The sequence below is a fragment of the Saccopteryx bilineata genome, chromosome 3, assembly GCF_036850765.1.
Source record: "Saccopteryx bilineata isolate mSacBil1 chromosome 3, mSacBil1_pri_phased_curated, whole genome shotgun sequence".
Taxonomy (NCBI): Eukaryota; Metazoa; Chordata; class Mammalia; order Chiroptera; family Emballonuridae; genus Saccopteryx; species Saccopteryx bilineata.
In genome coordinates, this window is record NC_089492.1 from 269,097,723 (window position 1) to 269,118,619 (window position 20,897).

Below are 20,897 nucleotides of genomic sequence, written 5' to 3' on the forward strand. Positions count from 1 at the left end.
GAAGGCCCACGGTCAAGGCACATATGAGAAAGCAATCAATGAACAACTAAGGTGTTGCAACGCGCAATGAAAAACTAATGATTGATGGTTCTCATCTCTCTCTGTTCCTGTCTGTCTGTCCCTGTCTATCCCTCTCTCTGACTCACTGTCTCTGTAAAAACAAAAACAAAAACAAAAAAAAAAACTTGTAGTTGCAGCACTTTAGTTGTTCATTGATTATTTCTCATCTGTGCTTTGATGGGGGAGCTACAGCCAAACCATGACTCCTTGCTCAATCCAGTGACCTTGGGCTCAAGCCAGTAATGCTGGGCTTCAAGTCAGCGACCATGAGGTCATGTCTATGATCCCATGCTCAAGCTGGTGACCCCACGCTCAAGCCAGCAACCTCGAGGTTTTGAACCTGGGGCCTCAGCATCCCAGGTCAATGCTCTATCCATTGCACTACCACCTGGTGAGGCTCAATAAATCATTTTTTTAATTTTTATTTTATTGATATTTAAGGGAGAGGGAGAGAGACAAGAACATCAATCTGTTCCTGTATGCGCCCTGACTGGGGATCGAACCAGCAATCTCTGTGCCTTGGGACGATGCTCTAACCAACCGGGCTATCCAGCCAGGGATCAATAAATAATTTTGTTAAAAAGTTCAGAGTCTGACCAGGCGGTAGTGCAGGGGATAGAGCGTCAGACTGGGACACAGAAGACCCAGGTTTGAACCCTGAGGTCACCAGCTTGAGCACGGGCTCATCTGGTTTGAGCAAGGCTCACCAGTTTGATCCCAAGGTCGCTGGCTTGAGCAAGGGGTTCTCTGTCTGCTGTAGCCTCTAGTCAAGGCACATATGAAAAAGCAAACAATGAGAAACTAAGGTGCCACAACGAAGAGTTGATGCTTCTCATCTCTCTCCTTTCCTGTCCCTATCGGTACCTCTCTCTGTCTCTATCACACACACATAAAAAAGTTCACAGCAGCAGTGTTAATAGCCAAAAAGTAGAAACAAACCAAATGCCCACCAATGATAAAATAGACAGATTGTAGTATATTCTTTCAATGAAATACAGTAAAAATAAATATAGCTACATGCATCAATATATATGACTCTTAGGAATATGTTGAGCAAGAAAGGCAAGTCATATAATACATACTGTATGGCTCCACTTATGTAACATTCAAACATGTAACACTAAAACGTACCAGATAGTAATGCACACTGGTAAAACAATATAGAAAAGCAAGGAAATAATAAACCCCTCAAATTTAGGGCAGAGGGTAACTCTGGGAAGATAGAGTCAGGGAAGGGCATACAGGGCCTTTAGTAGTCATGGAAATGTTCCTTTTCTTAAACTAGGTGGTATTAATTGTAATGCGATGATACCTTACATGTATTTTATAAAAATTATTTCATATCTAACAATATTTTATAAAAACACTTCTTAAAAAAAGAACAAAAGAACAGAAGGCAATGAACAAGAAGCCTGGGAATATACAAAATTAGCATCGAAGACAAGGAAGAGAGCAGGAATTTTGATTATGTAAATAGCAAGGTGCCTAGATGAAAACCGGGATGTATACTCTGGGAGAGATTAATTAGGTATATGGAAAACTGAATTGGGAAAGAGACCAAAAAAGGGTGAAATTGTGTGAAAAAGGCCTCAACATGTCTCCTTCAGGTATTGAGGCAGAAGTACAAAAGTAATACAGCAACTTCCATGAGAAGTCTATGGAGCATCTTTCAGGACTGACTCTCAAAAGCCATCAATTTCAGGATAGATACTAAAAATGTCTATCTGTGCTTTGGGAAAGGGATGCTAGGATCACAGCCCAGAGAAAGGAGAGAATAGACAGGATGAATGCAGAGAAACGATGTTGGGGGAACAGGACAAAGAGTCACACTCAATGGTAAGGCCAATGAAAGAGAAAGATCACATTAAAAACAACAAGGTCTAGGCCCTGGCCAATTGGCTCAGCAGCAGAGTGTTGGCCTGGCATGTGGAAGTCCCAGGTTCAATTCCCAGTCAGGGCACACAGGAGAAGCGCCCATCTGCTTCTCCACCCTTCCCCCTCTCCTTCCTTTCTCTCTCTCTCTCTCTTCCCCTCCCTCAGCCAAAGGCTCCATTGGAGCAAAGTTGGCCTGGGCGCTGAGGATGGCTCCATGGCCTCCACCTCAGGCACTACAATAGCTCTGGTCACAGTGGAGCAATGCCCCAGATGGGCAGAGCATCGCCCCCTGGTGGGCATGCCAGGTGCATCCCAGTTGGGCGCATGTGGGAGTCTGTCTGACTGCCTCCCTGCTTCTAACTTTGGAAAAATACAAAAAAAGAAAAAAAAGAACAAGGTCTAGAGATTTTGAAAAGAGAGATAATATTAAGGTTTTGCTTTAGATGTTTACAATAAGAATATCACACATCTGACATAATTTCCAATAAGGTACCTTTATTTTCTTCCTTTCTTTTTCAGCAAAGGAGGTAGAGAAAGAGAGATGGACAAACTGGGATAGACAGGAAGGGAAAGAGATGAGAAGCATCAATTCATAGTTGTGACACCTTAGTTTTTATTTACTTATTTATTTTTTTTGTATTTTTCTGAAGTTGGAAACGGGGAGGCAGTCAGACAGACTCCTACATGCGCCCAACCAGGATCCACCTGGCACATCCACCAGGGGGTGATGCTCTGCCCATGTGGGGAGCTGCTCTGTTGCAACCAGAGCCATTCCAGCGCCTGAGGCAGAGGCCATAGAGCCATCCTCAGCACCTGGTCTAACTTTGCTCCAATGGAGCCCTGGCTACGGGAGGGGAAGAAAGAAACAGAGAGGAAAGAGAGGGGGAGGAGTGGAGAAGCAGATGGGCGCTTCTCCTGTGTGCCCTGGCTGGGAATTGAACCTGGGACTCCTGCACGCCAGGCCGACACTATACCACTGAGCCATCCAGCCAGGACCGCAGCATCTTAGTTTTTCACTGATTGCTTTCTCATATGTGCCTTGACTAGGGGCCCCAGCTGAGCCAGTGACCCGTCACTCAAGCCAGAGACCTTGGGCCCAAGTCAGTGACCAGGAGATCATTTCAATGAACCCACACTCAAGCTGGTGACTGCGTGCTCAAGCCAATGAGCCTGTGCTCAAGCCGGATAAACTCATGCTCAAGCTGGTGAGCCTGCGCTTAAGCCAGATAAACTCACACTTAAGCCCGATAAAATCACACTTAAGCCCATGACCTCAGGTTTTTGAACCTGGGACCTCAGTGGCCCAGGCTGAGCTCTATCCACTATGCCACCACCGGTCAGGCTAGGGTTTTTACTCTTTAATAAAAAGGAAGTATGGGCTGGAGACAGTGGGCATTGATGCATTTACCCTTGTTCCCTTCCTCTTTGGATTCTGTTATATAAAGACATAATACTTGGAGATAGCTATCATGTGACTTCTAGGCTAAAAAACATAAGGATAAAATCACATAAGCTTCACATTTGATCTTAGCCAAAAGGCCAAGAAGCGATGAAATTACATAAGCTAAGGATGGCTGAGCAGGACAGAATAAGCCTCAGTCCCTCAAGACATAGCAGAAAATTAAAAAAAAAAAATCCTGAGACCGTATACTTCTAGACTTCTTGTTAAAAGGTTGTTTAGGAAGTAAAAAAGGACAAATGGACAGATACAGATACTAGAACCAGACAGCTATGGGTTGGGAGTCTTAGCTCATCTATTAATAGCTATGTAAGTTTGGGCATGTTAATTATCCTCTCTGAGCTTATTTTCTATCTATAAGTTAAGGATGTTATAAGGATTACATGAAATAATAGGTAACCCTGGCCAGGCACCAAGCAATTGTCAATAAATATTAGTTTATTTTTCCTTTCACTTGAAAATAGAATCCATTTTTAAATAATAATTTTTTTTATTTTTATTTTTATTTTACAGAGACAGAGAGAGAGAGAGGGATAGATAGGGACAGAGAGACAGGAACAGAGAGAGATGAGAAGCATCAATCATCAGTTTTTCACCTGACCTGTGGTGGCACAGTGGATAAAGCGTTGACCTGGAAATGCTGAGGTTGCCGGTTTGAAACCCTGAGCTTGCCTGGTCAAGGCACATATGGGAGTTGATGCTCCCAGCTCCTCCCCCCTTCTCTCTCTCTGTCTCTCTCTCCTCTCTCTCCCTTAATGTCTCTCTCTCTCTCTCCTTTCTAAAAATGAATAAATAAAAATAAAATTTATAAAAAAAAATCATCAGTTTTTCGTTGCGACACCTTAGTTGCTCATTGATTGCTTTCTCATATGTGCCTTGACCATGGGCCTTCAGCAGACTGAGTAACCCCTTGCTCAAGCCAGCGACCTTGGGTCCAAGCTTTGCTCAAACCAGATGAGCCTGTGCTCAAGCTGGTGACCTTGGGGTCTCAAACCAGGCTCCTCCGCATCCCAGTCCGATGCTCTATCCATTGCGCCACCACCTGGTCAGGCTAGAATCCATTTTTAAATTTCTCAATTATCTCTCATAGAGGTTAATATAGTCCCTGGAGTATGACAGTACTCAAAAATATGATGAATGACAGAAAGAGGGCTTGAGAATGACTCTTGATAATGAGGAAGATATGACTGAGCACAATAAATAATCCCAGTCAGATGGGGTGGAAAGATGCAGAATCTGATCTGGTTCACTTGGAAGGCCAAGGGGGGAAAGGCAGGAAATAAGGCAAGTTGGGGCCAGATTAGCATGGTGCAGATGTACAATAGGTAGTTCTGGAAAGTCTTCAGGCTTACTATTCCACATTCAGGTATCTTCATCTACAATAAATGTAGTCTGCTCTCTAGAGTCCCTGAAAACCTTGCCACCTTTTATATATTTCATTCCCAGCTGCCTTTCACACCTGAAAAACCTCTCTGGTCCCAAGGTCTGTCTGCTCCTGTTTACCTTACCTTCCCTCTGGCTTCCCCAGTTGCCTCTGTGGGCCATCTGGGCAGAAAAACTCATCCTCTTTCACTCTCTGGAATGGTGAGGAAGATACTGCTGTTGCTAGGTTACTTAAGCTGCTGGCACACTTTAACAACACTCTTACCCTCTAACCATAAGGCAACATGGGCCCCCAGATCCTCTTTATTTTCTCATTTGGACCTTTGCAGCAGCCTCCTAACTGGCCTCCCTGCTTCTAAAATGCATTCCTGTTCCTATCACTATTTCATGTAAAATCCTTCACTTGTTCTTACTGTCTCCAGAAGAGGTTCAAACTGGAAATCTTTGGACAAAATATGGTCCACACATGTACTGATGTATTTTTGTTTGTACAGGTTTAAAAAAAAACAACTTAGGCCAACAAGTTTTTGCTGGAGGTTTTTGTTGGGAGATTTTACATAATCTAGATTTCTAGCATCTCTTTAAAAACTGTATGGACCAAAGATCAGCAGGAACTGAGTCAAGAAGTTAGACAGTCTATACCTCTGGTAACTAGAGACTTGGTGCTAGTTCAAAAATTCCAATCATTCTTTTTTTTAGGCATTGAATTTTTTTAGCTTGGCCCATCAGAGCTGCTTAGTATAGCGCATCTGATCCTTGCTGAACTTTCCAGCTCTAGCTGCCCCCACTCTTACCTGTAAACTTTACACTATAGCAACATCTGCACACTGAACTACTTACTACTTGTATTTTCCCAAATACACCATATTGTTCTTATCTCTCTGCCTTTTTAAAAAATTTGATCGATTTTTTTAGAGAGAGGAAGGGTGAGAGAGAGAAAGAAACACTGATTTGTCATTCCACTTAGTTGTGCATTCACTGGTTGCTTCTTATATGTGCTGATTGGGGATCGAACCCACAATCTTGACGTATCTGGACGATTCTCTAACCAACTGAACTACCTGAACAAGGCCTCTCTGCCTTTTTGGAGTGTATTCTTCCCTTGGCCTGCAACACTAGTTCTCCTCCTGAACTCCAGGCTAAATCTATTCAATCTTTAAAACTGCTTAAATATCATCTCTAGGAAACATCCCAAGATTCCATTCCCCCTTCGTTCCTCCTGATCTCTGCATCTTGTACATTTTTTTAAAAGATTTTATTTATTGATTTTAGAGAGAGGAGAGAGAATGTGAGGGGACAGTAAGCATCAACTCATAGTAGTTGCTTCTCGTATGTGCCTTGACTGGGCAAGCCTGGGATTTCAAACTGGCAACCTCAGTGTCCCAGGTCGATGCTTTATCTACTGCACTACCACAAGTCAGGCTACATTTTTTTTTTTTTTTAAGATTTGGCCCTAGCCGGTTGACTTAGCGGTAGAGCATTGGAAGTTTCAGGTTTAATTCCCAGTCAGGGCACACAGGAGAAGTGACCATTTGCTTCTCCACCCCTCCCCCTTCTCTTTCTTTCTCTGCTCCTCCTGCAGCCACAGCTCGGTTTGAGCAAGTTGGCTCCAGGCACTGAAGATGTCTCCATGGCCTCACCTCAGGCGCTAAAATAAAATAGCTCAGTTGCTGAGCAATGAAGCAGTGACCTCAGATGGGCAGAGCATAGCCTGGTGGGAGACTTAGCGGGTGGATCCCGGTCAGGGTGCATGTGGGAGTCTGTCTCTGCCTCCCCGCCTCTCACTTAATTAAAAAAAAAAAAGAAAGATTTTTAGAGAGAGAAGAGAGAGAAAGGCAAGGGGGAGAAGGAGTGGGAACCATAGTTGCTTCTTGTATATACCTTGACCAGGCAATCCAAGTGTCTCTAACCCACAATCTCAATGATATAGGTTGATGCTTTATCCACTGTGCCACCACAGGCCATGCCAGGCTACATTTTTTTAATTGTTGCATTTACAAACTGTGTTACAATTTATCTGTGTATATGTTAGTTTCCAGCACTAGAGTGAACTCCTTAAAAACAGAATTTCTATCATTTACAGCAAGGGTCGGAAACCTATGGCTCGCGAGCCAGATGAGGCTCTTTTGATGGCTGCATCTGGCTCACAGACAAATCTTTAATAAAAAAATAATAACGTTAAAAATATAAAACAGCCTGACCTGTGGTGGCGCAGTGGATAAAGCGTCAACCTGGAAACGCTGAGGTTGCCGGTTCAAAACCCTGGGCTTACCTGGTCAAGGCACATATAGGAGTTGATGCTTCCTGCTCCTCTCCCCTTCTCTCTCTCCCTCTCTCTCTCTCTCTCTCTCTTTTCCCCCTTTCTATAATGAATAAATAAAATCTTAAAATATATATATATATATATATATATATATAACATTCTCATGTATTATAATCCATTCATTTCCTACTGCTCATGTTCATGGTTGCAGGTGGCTGGAGCCAATCACAGCTGTCCTACAGGAGAACACCAAATTTTTATTGGATAATGCCTAACGTACACGGGTCGTTGTATGGCTCTCACGGAATTAGATTTTAAAATATGTGGCATTCATGGCTCTCTCAGCCAAAAAGTTTCCCAACCCCTGATTTACAGTCTGCCACATAACAGCCACTCAACATATTTGATGAATTAGTATTTAAGAAAATAAGATAAATGACATATTGGGGCCTGATCAGGCGGTGGCGCAGTAGATAGAGCATCAGACTGGGATGCAGAGGACCCAGGTTTGACACCCTGAAGTCACCAGCATAAGCGGGGCTCATTTGGCTTTAGCGCGGGTTCACCAGCTTAGGCGCAGGGTCAAACTGGCTTGAGCATGAGATCATAGATATGCTCCCATGGTTTCTGGCTTGTAGCCCAAGGTCACTGGCTTGAGCCAAAGGTCGCTGGCTTGAGCAAGGGGTCACTTGCTCTGCTGTAGCCCCCCCCCCAGTCAAAGCACATATAGAAAGCAATCAATAAACTAAGCTGCTGCAACGAAGACTGATGCTTCTCATCTCTTCCTTCCTGTCTGTATGTCTCTATCTGTCCCACTCTCTGTCTCTCTCTATCTTAAAAAAAAACCCCAAAAAACATATTGGGAACCAGAGCTGATGAGGTTGAGGGGTGGAGGTCCCAGTAACTCACATAGATTTCCATTTTTCGGTAGAGACCATAGTTAAGCAGCAAATTGTGAGTCATGCGGATTCGGTGAGGCTTCATTGGGTGGCCCTGTCCATAATAGTAATTTCCAACATCTCCTGAAGAAGAAAGAGTGACAGTTTCAGTGACACAAACACACACTCCCAGAAGAACCCAGGAATTTTTCCAATAAACTCCTAGGCAAACTCTCTTTATGGTTTAATCTAGTCTTTAAGATTCTCAGTATCTTGAGGAAAGACAACTCCAAAGGAAAAAAGGCAGGGAACCCTGGTGAGGTCAGCATTTATGGATGTCAATCTAGCCCAGTTTCTTCCCCTGGAACCCACAGGCACTACTAAAGAGTGTGAGGTGAGAAGTTCAATCCAAAGCTACTTAGAGTGTGAGGTGAGAAGTTCAATCCAAAGCTACTTGGAAACTGTACCCAGCAAGATAACACTGTATCTCCAAGGAATCCACTCCCATAACAGAAAAATAACCATCAATACTCAGAATTATTATAAGCCACAGTTCACCACTTATACAGTTAACCACTTATACACTGTGACACTTTCTAGTTGTCAATGCCCATTCACATTCATTTTCTTACTGGGTCCTCACAATAACCAAGTAAAAGAGTTAAGAAAGGGAGTTTTATTCCTGTGATCTAGAAAAGAAAACTAAACTCTTAGCACTTCTTGCTTTATTTACAGCAATAGCCTTCTAACTGGTTCCTCTGCCTTCATATTCAAACCATGTCACACTGTACACAGCTTTGATAACATCCCTCCCCCTGCTCAAAAATACTAATGGCTCTGCTCCCCATCTACTAACAGGATGAAGAATAAAGAACAACTTCAGTACCCTGGCATTCAAGGACTTTTTTAAAAATTGAGTTGTTTTGCCTGACCAGGTGGTGGCGCAGTGGATAGAGCTTCGGACTGGGATGCGGAAGGACCCAGGTTCGAGACCCCGAGGTCGCCAGCTTGAGCGCGGGCTCATCTGGCTTGAGCAAAGAGCTCACCAGCTTGGACCCAAGGTCGCTGGCTCCAGCAGGGGGTTGCTCGGTCTGCTGAAGGCCCACGGTCAAGGCACATGTGAGAAAGCAATCAATGAACAACTAAGAAGTCGCAACGCGCAACGAGAAACTGATGATTGATGCTTCTCATCTCTCTCCATTCCTGTCTGTCTGTCCCTGTCTATCTCTGCCTCTGTAAAAAAATAAAATAAAAAAAAATAAAAAAAATTGAGTTGTTTTTTTTTTTAGATTTTATTTATTTTAGAGAGACAGGGGTGGGAGGTGGAGCAGGAAGCATCAACTCCCATATGTGCCTTGATTGGGCAAGGCCCAGGTTTCAAACCCGCGACCTCAGCGTTCTAGGTCGACGCTTTATCCACAGGTCAGGCTAAAATTGATTGTTAGAGAGAAAAGAATAGAGAGAAGTATTGATTTGTTGTTCTACTTATTTACGCATTCATTGGTTGATTCTTCTATGTGCCCTGGGACAATGCTCTAACCAACTGAGCTATTGGGCTAGGGCTCTAACCAACTGAGCTATTGGGCTAGGGCTCAAGGATTTTCTTTTTTTTATTTAATTTTTTAAATTTTATTTATTCATTTTTAGAGAGGAGAGAGAGACAGAGAGGAAGAGAGAAGAGAGAGAGACAGAGAGAGAGAAGGGGGGAGGAGCTGGACGCATCAACTCCCATATGTGCCTTGACCAGGCAAGCCCAGGGTTTCGAACCGGCGACCTCAGCATTTCCAGGTCGACGCTTTATCCACTGTGCCACCACAGGTCAGGCTCAAGGATTTTCTAAATCTACCTTTCCAGCCCTGGCTGGTTTGCTCAGTGGTAGAGCGTCAGCTGGCATGTGAATGTCCCAGGTTTGATTCCGGGTCAGGACACACAGGAAAGGCGACCATCTGCTTCTCCATCCCTACCCCTCTCCCTTCTTTCTCTCTGTCTCATTCTTCTCCCACAGCCATGGCTCAATTGGAGCAAGTTGGCCCCAGACACTGAGGATGGCTCCACAGCCTTGCCTCAGGCACTAAAATAGCTCAGTTACTGAGCAACGGAGCAATGGCTCCAGATGGGCAGAGCATCACCCAATAGGGGGCTTGCTGGGTGGACCCTAGTTAAGGTACATGTGAGAATCTGTCTCTCTGCTTCCATGCTTCTCACTTAAGAAAATAAATAAGTAAATAAATAAATAAATTTACCTTTCCAGCTTCATTTCCTGCTACCTACCTACCACCATGCTCCCCCACAATTCTCTGCCTCTCCCTCTCTCCTCTAGCTGAGAGTAGGCAAACTACTACAACCCTTAGGCCAAATACAATAGGCTGCCTGTCTTCTGTAAATAAAATTTTATAAATCTTTTTTTTTTATATGTCACTCCTTTATTTAATTTTTTAATTTTATTTATTCATTTTAGAGATGAGAGAGAGAGACAGAGAGAGAGACAGAGAGAGAGAGAGAGAGAGAGAGACAGGGGGGAGGAGCTAGAAGCATCAACTCCCATATGTGCCTTGACCAGGCAAGCCCAGGGTTTCGAACCGGCGACCTCAGCATTTCCAGGTCGACGCTTTATCCACTGCGCCACCACAGGTCAGGCTGTAAATAAAATTTTATTGGCACACAGCCATACCCAAGAGTTTATATATTATCTATGGCTGCTTTCACATTATAATAACAGAGTTGAATAATAAAATAATTGCCTCCGAGACCCACCCATATGGCACTCAAAGCCTAAAATAATTAATATCTGGCCCTTAACAGAAAGTTTAGGCCCTGGCCGGTTGGCTCAGTGGTAGAGCATCGGCCTGGCGTGCAGGAGTCCCGGGTTCGATTCCCGGCCAGGGCACACAGGAGAAGCGCCCATCTGCTTCTCCACCCCTCCCCCTCTCCTTCCTCTCTATCTCTCTCTTCCCCTCCCGCAGCCGAGGCTCCATTGGAGCAAAAGATGGCCCAGGCGCTGGGGATGGCTCCATGGCCTCTGCCTCAGGCGCTAGAATGGCTCTGGCTGCGACAGAGCAGCGCCCCAGATGGGCAGAGCATCGCCCTGTGGTGGGCATGCCGGGTGGATCCCGGTCGGGGCGCATGCGGGAGTCTATCTGACTGCCTCCCTGTTTCCAGCTTCGAAAAAATGAAAAAAAAAAAAAGAAAAAGAAAGTTTACCTATATTTTCTCTAAACACACTAGATTATCACCCTAGCAAAATATATATATATAGCTTGGTTGGTTAGAGTGTTGTTCTGATGCAAAAAAGTTGCAGGTTCAATACTTAGGGCATATACAAGAACATATCAATGTTTCTGTCTCTCTCTCTGCCACCCCTCCTCTCTCTCTCAAACCAATAAATTAAAACAAAACAAAACAAAACAAAAAAACACTGGATTATTATCAGCATCCTGAACAGGGCATTCACCCTCACTAAATATCCTTAGTTTAAACTGTTCGTTTGACCTGGAATGTCCTTCCTTCTCTGATAATCCTCATACTCTCATACTACAAAGCCTAGCTCAAGCTGCAACTATATTCCTGACCAGAATAAATGGTCTTGTTCTTTGTGTGCAATTTGTATACAGCACTCAATTCGTTTTGTTTCATTCCTGAATTACTGACATTTATATCCACAAGACTGGGTGCTCCTTCAAGGCAAGGACAAATATGCTCTGTATATCACAGAGGCTCAATACAATTTCAAAGAGTTGAACTGAGACTCAGAAAAGAAGTTAAGTGCCTGCACAAGATCGCACAGCCAATGAATGATCCAGGAGTCAACTCTTCTAACTCTGTATCCAGAATGCTAAAAGCTATACTGGGTTTCCCAGGTAGCTAGCTACTTCAGTTTGCAATCTAGAGGGCTCATTGAGTTTACTTGGTAGAAAGTTTCTGTAATAATACTCCAAAATCTAGTGAACTGCACACCCAAAGATCTCTCCTTAGAATCCATCAGGATGAGGCAGATTTTTCAGCACCAGTGAAAAAAAATATCAATCTATCCTTTTTTTTTTGCAGAAAGAGAAACAGGAATGGAGAGAGATGAGAAGCCATCAAGTCATAGTTGTAGCACTTTAGTTGTTCGTTGATTGCTTCTCATACATGCCTTAATAGGGGGGAGGGATGACTCAAGCAGAGCTACTGACCCCTTGCTCTAGCCAGCGACCTTGGGCTTCAGACAGCAACCTTGGGCTCAAGCCAGTGACCTCAGGGTTTTGAACCTGGGACCTCAGTGCCCTAGGTCAATGCCCTATCCACTGTACCACCACTGGTCAGGCTTTTTCAAAAAATTCCTCTACTGGCCTTACCTGTGGTGGCACAGTGGATAAAGCATTGCCTGGAATGCTGAGGTCACCAGTTCGAAACCCTGGGTTGACCTGGTCAAGGCACATATGGGAGTTGATGCTTCCTGCTCCTCCTCTCCCTTCTCTCTATAATAAATAAAATCTTTTAAAAAATTCCTTCACTGATTTGAGAGAGAGGAAAGAAGGGAAAGCAGAAGGGGAAGGGAAAGAGACAGAAACATCAATTCATTGTTCCACTTAGTTATTCCATTTAGTTGTGCACTCATTGGTTGCTTCCCGTATGTGCCCTGACTGGGGGTTGATCTGGGACAACATTCTATCCACTGAGCCACTGAGCAACCCGGCCAGGATCTTTCTTTTCCTTTTTTTTTTTTTTTTTTTTTTTTTTTTTTTAGTGAGAGAGAGACAGAGAAAGGGATAAACAAGGCAGACAGACAGGAACGGAGGAAGATGAGAAGCAACAACTTCTAGTTGCATCGCTTTAGTTGTTCATTGATTGCTTTCTCATATGTACCTTGGCCATGGGGCTACAGCAGAGCAAGTGACCCCTTGCTCAAGTCAGTGACCCCATGCTCAAGCCGGATGATCCCATGCTCAAGCCAGCAACCCCGTGCTCAAGCTGGTGACCCCACACTCAAGCCAGATCAGCCCACGCTCAAGCTAGCAACCTGGGTCCTCTACATCCCAGTCTGACGTGCTATTCCCTGCGCCACTGCCTGGTCAAGCCTTTTTCTCTTTTTAAACTAAGAGTCTGGAGATCACAAAACTGTGCAAACTGATATGATTACAAAGTCATAGGATCCAGCCTAAAATGTGCCCTCACCATGGCCCAGCGATCCATCCAAATTTACTTTCCTTGCTCCCTCTTTCACAGCAGCTATTTAACAACGATCGTTCTTCAAGATTTCTACTCTACCAACTGCCCTCCTCCACCCTCAGGAAAAGGAATATTCTACTTCATCTTGAAAACTCCCTCAACTCTCCCCATCAGATCAACTTGAACTTTTCCTGACCATTTACCCTCTCATCAAGAAGGAACTTCTTCTATGTGCTCTGGTGTCCATCTCACCTGGTCTCCTCAGGAACCTCTATCATTACTAGCCCCTCTATCCTATATCTTCAACCTTTCCTTCTCTCTGGCTATTTTCTGTAAGAATTTGAATATGCTCGACTCACAACCTCTGTATCTCCTCTTTATCAATAACCATCTCTATCTGCCCTGGACAAGCTTCGTTTGTTAAAAATGGTTCAACCTCATGTCTCCTCTTCACCCACTTCAGTTCCCCTGCACAGGAAATAGTTCTTGCCAATATTTGCCACTCCCTCCCTCTTCTGGCTTCTGTAACCCATCACTTTCTGGTTCACTTACATTTCTGGTGATGCCCTCTGTATCTTTATTCATTTAGTCAACAATTATCTACTGAGAGCCTACTAGAAGAAATCACTGTTTGGGGACTTGAACATACAGAGGTAGATAAGACATGGTTCTTCCCATTAGACATTTACTATTTGTAAAAAGTATGAACAAGTAAATGGGCAGTTTCAATACACAGCGACAAGTGTTATGAGAGGGGAGCAGAGAGCATGAAAGACGCTAGACTTTTCCTCAGTCTACTTCCTTAGAATTCCACCCTGGACCCTCTTCTCTTTCTACTCTATACTTCTTGCATGATCAATTACATCCCTTTCTTTAATAAAACTCCCATCTGCACGCTGACAACTACCAAAAATCTCTATCTTTTCATTTCTGTCTTTTCAATTGCAGGCCAGAATGGCCAGCTGCCTACTGGACACCTCTAACTTGGATATCCCCCAGGCATCTCAACAAATATTTCTTTAAAAAAAAAAAAAAAGGTTATCAACTGACATATCTCCAAAGACTTCAGCATCAAACTGCCCAAACCAGAAACTTGGGCTCCTGTCTTCTTCCTTAGCCCAACACTCACGAATTTATTTTCTGTCCCACAGTGATAGTTCTAAGGTAGAAATCTGATGAGGTCACTAAACTGCATTAAAACTTCAATGATTCATAAATGCCCTCAGGAGCGAAGTCCAACTTAGCATGCCCTGCCCTTCATGATCAGGTCCCCATTTACTTCTTCAGCCTTGTCACTTCCAACCTTTCCCTTAGCCCTGCTCCCTGCCTTCTACACTCTGCCCTCAAATCTATGCCTCAGCCGTACTGCACACGTACCTGCTGTCCCCTCTCTCATCTCTAAACTCACTGTGGTCTTTGCCATCCCTGTGCCAGGCTAATAACTCCTGTTCTTCTGGTCCTGAGGTGGCACCTCCTTCCCTAATTCCTGAGGCTGGGCTGGGTGCCTCTCCTCAGTGCCCCTGTAACATGGAGAGTTCCTGAATCCCAGCAAGACACTGGAGGGCAAGCCTGGGTGGCTGTGTACCCTCCCCCTCTCAGAACTGAGCTGAAGATGAGAAGTGACTTGGGCACCCCCTGACCCCAGCACCTAAATGCTACATATATATATAGTTCAGAGTAAGCTGCTGGGCAGATTTTTGTTACACGAAAAAGATGCATCCTTCTCCTTCCAACCCCAGGGGCCCCACTTCCCAGTGGCTAACGCAGGCCCTGCTCAGAGACCCGGGGAGGGACAGGAGTGACCACTAGTTGGTGATTCCCGAAGGGCTCTCCCCAAAAAGGATGAGGAAGGAGAGGGACGGAGAAAGACCTTGGTGTTCTCAGGGAGAGGACAGACCCTTGCAATCTTCATCATATTCTGCTCCCCACCCCCGAACCAGCCTCCCATCTAGGAGTCCCACTCAAACTCTCCCCCTCGGACTTCAAAATGTCCCACCAAGGTTACTCCAGGCTTCCCCAAGGGTCCCCCTGGCTTCAGGCTCTTCCCTCAGTCTCGACCTCCTTTCCAACCCCCTGAGCCTCCGACCTCAGGCCCGACCTCCTTCTCTTAGCTTCCTCCCTCAGCCTCCGTCTCTTTTCCTCTTGAGCCTCTTCCCTCAGTCTCGCCCTCTTTCCTCAGCGCGGTCTCATTCCTCTCAGCCTCCTCGCTCAGCCCCGACCTCCAGCCTCCGAGCCTCCTCCCTCAGCCCGGACCTCCTCTCCCCTCAGCCTCCTCTCCCAGCCTCTCCCCATCGCCTCAGCCTCTCCCAGCCTCTTCTCTCTGGTCTCCTCAGCCTCCCGCTCCCGGATTCGGCCCAGCAAGCCCCGCCCCCGCCTAGAGGACGGTGCTCACCGTCGTAGTAGTAACAGACTTTCCTCCTGGTGCCCTGAGTCTGCGCCATCTTGCTTGCCTCAGGTCCCTCCCGTCCGTCTGTCCGTCCGTCAGGCCTCCCGCCCGCGGCTCCGCTCAGCGTCCGACCCAGGGGGGAGGGGGCGGGCCGAGCGGGCTGGAGGCCCGCCCCTCCCGGACTCACCTATAGCCGCGCAGCCCGGGCACTGCTCCAGCCAATCAGCTTGCGCAAGGACAGGCCCGGAACTCGGCAGGGGGCAAGGGCAGCCCGGAGAGGCAGCCCAGGGCCCCCTGGGTCTGTACCAAGGTCCGCGGCAGGGGGGGTGGGGGAGCTGCTTTGGGACCGTACCATTAGTCTCCGGGGAAGAAAACCGGTCTGTAAACTTTACAGTCCCATTATGGTGGTGGAAGCGTGCTTGGAGATCAGAGGCTAACTTTGTAATTTTACAGAGAATCCACCGAGGCCTACGGAAGGGGGGAGGGAATTGACTTGCACAAGGTCACTCAGCTAAAGAAAGAGCTGAATCTGGATTAGAACTCGGGTTTGAAAGAGGGAGAAATTAACTGACAAAAAGAAGTAGAAGTGCTGTAGGCCAAGTACTATGCAATAACTTTACTAAGGTTATCTCAGTTATTCCAATTCCTCAGTTTTAGAGGAGGGCTTTTTATCCCTATTTTACAGATAAAACATATTAAAGTTGAGACCTTTGACTTGCTTAGATTCATGCAATTAGTAATTGAGTTTTCAACTGTACGCATATTTTGGATGCCCACTATGCACCCGAAACACTAACAAAGTGGCAGAACCTAGTCTTTCTTACTCCAAAGCCTACCTGCCTTGATGCAGTCACCCAGGTGGACTATGGAGTACCTTTATTTTATTAATGTTTATTTTATTGATTTTAGGGAGAGAGAGAGAGGAACATTGATCTGTTCCTGTATGTGTCCTGACTGGGGATCAAACCGGCAACCTCTGTTGATGCTCTAGAAACTATCTGGCCAGGGCAGGAGTGCCTTCAGACACTAGGAGACCCCTTATAGTGGTGCAGGGTTTCTCAGGCTATATGGAAGCTATTGACATTTTGGGCTGGATAAAATTTTTTTTTTTTTTAAAGGATACCTTGTCCCTGGCCAGTTGGCTCCATGAATAGAGCATGGGCTGGCATATGGATGTCCCAGGTTCAATATCTGATCAGGGCAGAAAAGAGAAGTGACCATTTTCTTTCTCCTTCCCTCTCCCATTTCTCTCCCTCTTCCCCTCCTGCATCAGTGGTTCAATTGGTTCCAGCACTGGTCCCAGACAGGTGTTACCGGGTGGATCCCTGTTAGGGCACTTGCAGGAATCTATCTCAATCTCTTCCCTCCTCTCACTTAAAAAAAAGTGTGTGGGGGGGATGCTTTTTAAATTTTAATTTATTGATTGATTTTTGGAGAGAGAGGAAGAGAGGGATAGATAGTTAGAGAGAGACATTTGTTTGTTGTTCCACATTCATGCCTTTATTGGTTGATTTTTGTATGTGCCCTGACCCCTGACTGGAGATCAAACCAACTTCGTAGTGTCTGGACAGTGCTCTAACCCAGTGGTCCCCAACCTCCGGGCCGCGGACCAGTACCGGTACATGGGCCATTTGGTACCGATCCGCAGAGAAAGAATAAATAACTTACATTATTTCCATTTTATTTATATTTAAGTCCGAACGATGTTTAATTTTTAAAAAATGACCAGATTCCCTCTGTTACATCCGTCTAAGACTCACTCTTGACGCTTGTCTCGGTCACGTGATACATTTATCTGTCCCACCCTAAAGGCCGGTTAGTGAAAATATTTTCTGACACTAAAATGGCCCATGGCTCAAAAAAGGTTGGGGACCACTGCTCTAACCAACTGAGCTACCTGGCCACGGCTGAGCTGGATAATTCTTTATTGCAGGGGGCTGTTCTGTGCATTGTACGATGTTTAGCAGCGTCCTTGGCATCTACTCCCGCTCAGTTGTGACAACTAAAATTGTCTCTAGACATTGCATGTCTCCAGGGCAAGTGGGAAAGGGACTGGATGGAATGTCAATTGCTCCCCACCCTACTCTTGAGAACCACTGCACTGGATCAGTCAATCAACTGGTCATTGAAAGCAGAAAGACTGAAAAACACTGTAAGGGGCTATTAAAATAACAATATTAATATTTAGTGGGTGCTTACTATGTGCTAAGTAAGTTACTCACTCACTCATGGTCCTATAGTGAATAAGATATATTTTTATGTCTTTTTAAAGTTCAAAGGGTGCTTGGACACTTGTGTTCTTTACTTGGAAACTGCATTTGGGCCATTAATATAAATAAAGGTTACAGGTCTAAGACTGAGCAGTTCCATTACAGAAACAGCAAAGGGCCAGTTTGCCCTATTACCAGTTCTGTGTTGTTGTTACCCCTACCTCAGAATCTTTCTCTGCCTCCATTTCCCTCCACATAAAATGGAAAGGATAACCCTGGCCGGCCATGCAGCTCAGTTGGTTAGAACCGTTAAAGCATTATCCACGTATGCCAAGGTTTTGAGTTTGATCCATTCAACCAATGAATGCATAAATAAATGAAACTGCCTGACCTGTGATGGCACAGTAGATAAAGTGTCGACCTGAAACACTGAGGTCACTGGTTTGAAACCCTGGGCTTGCCTGGTCAAGGTACATATGGGGTTGATGTTTCCTGCTCCTACCCCCCTTCTTTCTCTCTCTCTAAAAATGAATAAATAAAATCTAAAATAAATAAATGGAACAACAAATTGATGTTTCTCTTCCTCTTGCTCTACAATTTTAAAAAATGTTAAAAACACATTGAAAGTATTAAAATAAACAATAAATAAGTAGAATGGAGAGGATAAGAATATAAAATTCACTAACTCTATAGCTGCACACAGTATTCAAATGAGGCCATGGGTGTGGCAGCATTTTATAAAATGCAGAACAGAAATCACAAATTCAAATGCCAACAGAGGTTGGGCAGGTGATGTAAATGAGGGTTTATACTATATTTATATTATATATATTAGTTTGATCCAAGTGCTTTGTTTGCATATTTTAAAAATTGAATTATTTTTCATTTTCTTTAATTCATTGATGTTAGACAGTATGGGAGAGGGAGAGAGAGAGAGAGAGACAGGAACACCCATCTATTCCTGTATGTGCCCTGACCGGGGATTGAACTGGCAACCTCTGCGATTTGCTCTCCAGCCAGAGCTCTTTTTCATTTTCTTAAAGAAATGCTATCCCGACCAGGCGGTGGTGCAGTGGATGGAGCGTCGGACTGGGATGCGGAGGACCCAGGTTCGAGACCCCGAGGTCGCCAGCTTGTGTGCGGGCTCATCTGGTTTGAGCAAAAGCTCACCGGCTTGGACCCAGGGTCACTGGCTCAAGTGGGGGGTTGCTCGGTCTGCTGAAGACCCACGGTCGGGGCACATATGAGAAAGCAATCAGTGAACAACTAAGGTGTCGCAACGAAAAACTGATGATTGATGCTTCTCATCTCCGTTCCTGTCTGTCTGTCCCTGTCTATCCCTCTCTCTGACTCTCTCTCTGTCTCTGTTTAAAAAAAAAAAAAGGAAATGCTATCCCCCCATCTTTCTTCAAACACAATGCCATCTTCAGGTATCTTTAATTTTCTAACTTTTTAATGAAAATGTGGGTGCAAAAACATTTTGTTTTTCTCTTTATTATAAAAACAACAATGTGAACATGATGACAAATAGCTACTTACAGTGTCACTGTTTGGGAGCAATAGGGAATGCGTGGGACTCAGGCAAAGGGAGATCTCATGCCCTACCTGAAAGGGGCGTGGCTACTATCATCTCCATGAGGAGAGATAGGCCCAAGTGAACCAAATCTTCTTATTTAAAAAAATATATATTGGCCTGACCTGTGGTGGCGCAGTGGATAAAGCATCGACCTGGAAATGCTGAGGTCGCCGGTTCGAAACCCTGGGCTTGCCTGGTCAAGGCACATATGGGAGTTGATGCTTCCAGCTCCTCCTCCCTTCTCTCTCTCTTTGCCTCTCTCTCTTCTCTAAAAATGAATAAATAAAATTTTTTTAAAAAAATAAAAAAATATATATTGATTGACTGATTTTAGAGAGAGAGGAAGGGAGCAAGAGAGAGAGACAGACAGACAGAAACATCAATCTATTCCTGTATGTGCCCTGACTGGGGTCCGAACCTGCAGCCTTTGCATATCAGGGCAATGCTCTAACCAACCAAGCTATCTGGGCAGGGCCAAATTTTCCTATTAAAAAAATTATTTTTTAGGCCCTGGCCGGTTGGCTCAGTGGTAGAGCATCGGCCTGGTGTGCAGGAGTCCCAGGTTTGATTCCCAGCCAGGGCACACAGGAGAAGCGCCCATCTGCTTCTCCACTCCTCCCCCTCTCCTTCCTCTCTGTCTCTCTCTTCCCCTCCCACAGCCAAGGCTCCATTGGAGCAAAGTTGGCCTGGGCGCTGAGGATGGCTCTGTGGCCTCTGCCTCAGGCGCTAGAATGGCTCTGGTTGCAACAGAGCAACACCCCAGATGGGCAGAGCATCGCCCCCTGGTGGGCATGCCGGGTGGATCCCAGTCGGGCGCATGTAGGAGTCTGTCTGACTGCCTTCCCGTTTCCAACTTCAGAAAAATACCCAAAAAAAAAATTATTTTTAATTTATTGATTTTCTTTTCCTTTTTTTTTTTGGAGAGAGAGAGAGGAAGAGAAAAAGAGAAACATCAATTTGTTGTTCCACTTATTTGTGCATTCACTGGTTTATTCTTTGTGGATTTTTTTGGTTTATTCTTGTATGTACCCTGACTAGGGATCGAACCCTCAACCATGGTGCATCAGGATGATGGTCCAACCAACTGAGCTACCCTGCCAGGGCCTTTTGCCTTTTTTTTTAAATAAGAAAAGCAGAAATCAGGAGTTATATGCAAAATCTCCTCATTTATGCATGTATGTAGTATTTATTTATTTTAAGAGAGAGGAAAGGAAACATCAATTTGTTGTTTCACTTATTATAAATTCATTGGTTGGTTGTTTTTTTTTAAGCAAGAGAGACAAACAGACAGGCAGACAAGAAAGGAGAGAGATGAGAAGCATCAACTCGTGGTTGCAAGACTTTAGTTGTTCATTGATTACTTTTCATATGTGCCTTGACCAGGGGAGGGGGGGCTCCAGTCAAGCCAGTGACCCCTTGGTCAAGCCAGCAACCTTGGGCTCAAGCCAGCGACCTTGGGCTTCAAGCCAGCAACCATAGGGTTTTGAACCTGGACCCTCAGGGTCCCAGGTTGATACTCCATCCACTGTACCACAACTAGTCGGGCAGTTGATTCTTTTTTTTTTTATGATTTTTAAAAAATATTTTATTTATTGATTTTTAGAGAGAGGGGGGAGAGAGAGAGAGAGAGAAAGAAAGAGAAGGGGGAGGAGCAGGAAG

At 44.9% G+C, this 20,897-nt stretch overlaps 1 protein-coding gene across 2 annotated transcripts in view; it reads right to left on the reverse strand.

Annotated features, from left to right (window-relative positions):
* HDAC1 (histone deacetylase 1) overlaps window positions 1-15,600 on the reverse strand; it is a 42,283-nt gene extending 26,683 nt beyond the window's left edge. For both annotated transcript variants that reach the window (XM_066269786.1, XM_066269785.1), the window contains exons 1-2: window positions 15,459-15,600; window positions 7,950-8,062 (exon numbers count right to left, since the gene is read on the reverse strand). In XM_066269786.1, coding sequence (XP_066125883.1) covers window positions 7,950-8,062; window positions 15,459-15,507 — 162 coding nt within the window. In that variant the 5' untranslated portion in view covers window positions 15,508-15,600. The remainder of the gene's footprint in view (window positions 1-7,949; window positions 8,063-15,458) is intronic.
* Between the last annotated feature and the right edge of the window lie 5,297 nt (window positions 15,601-20,897).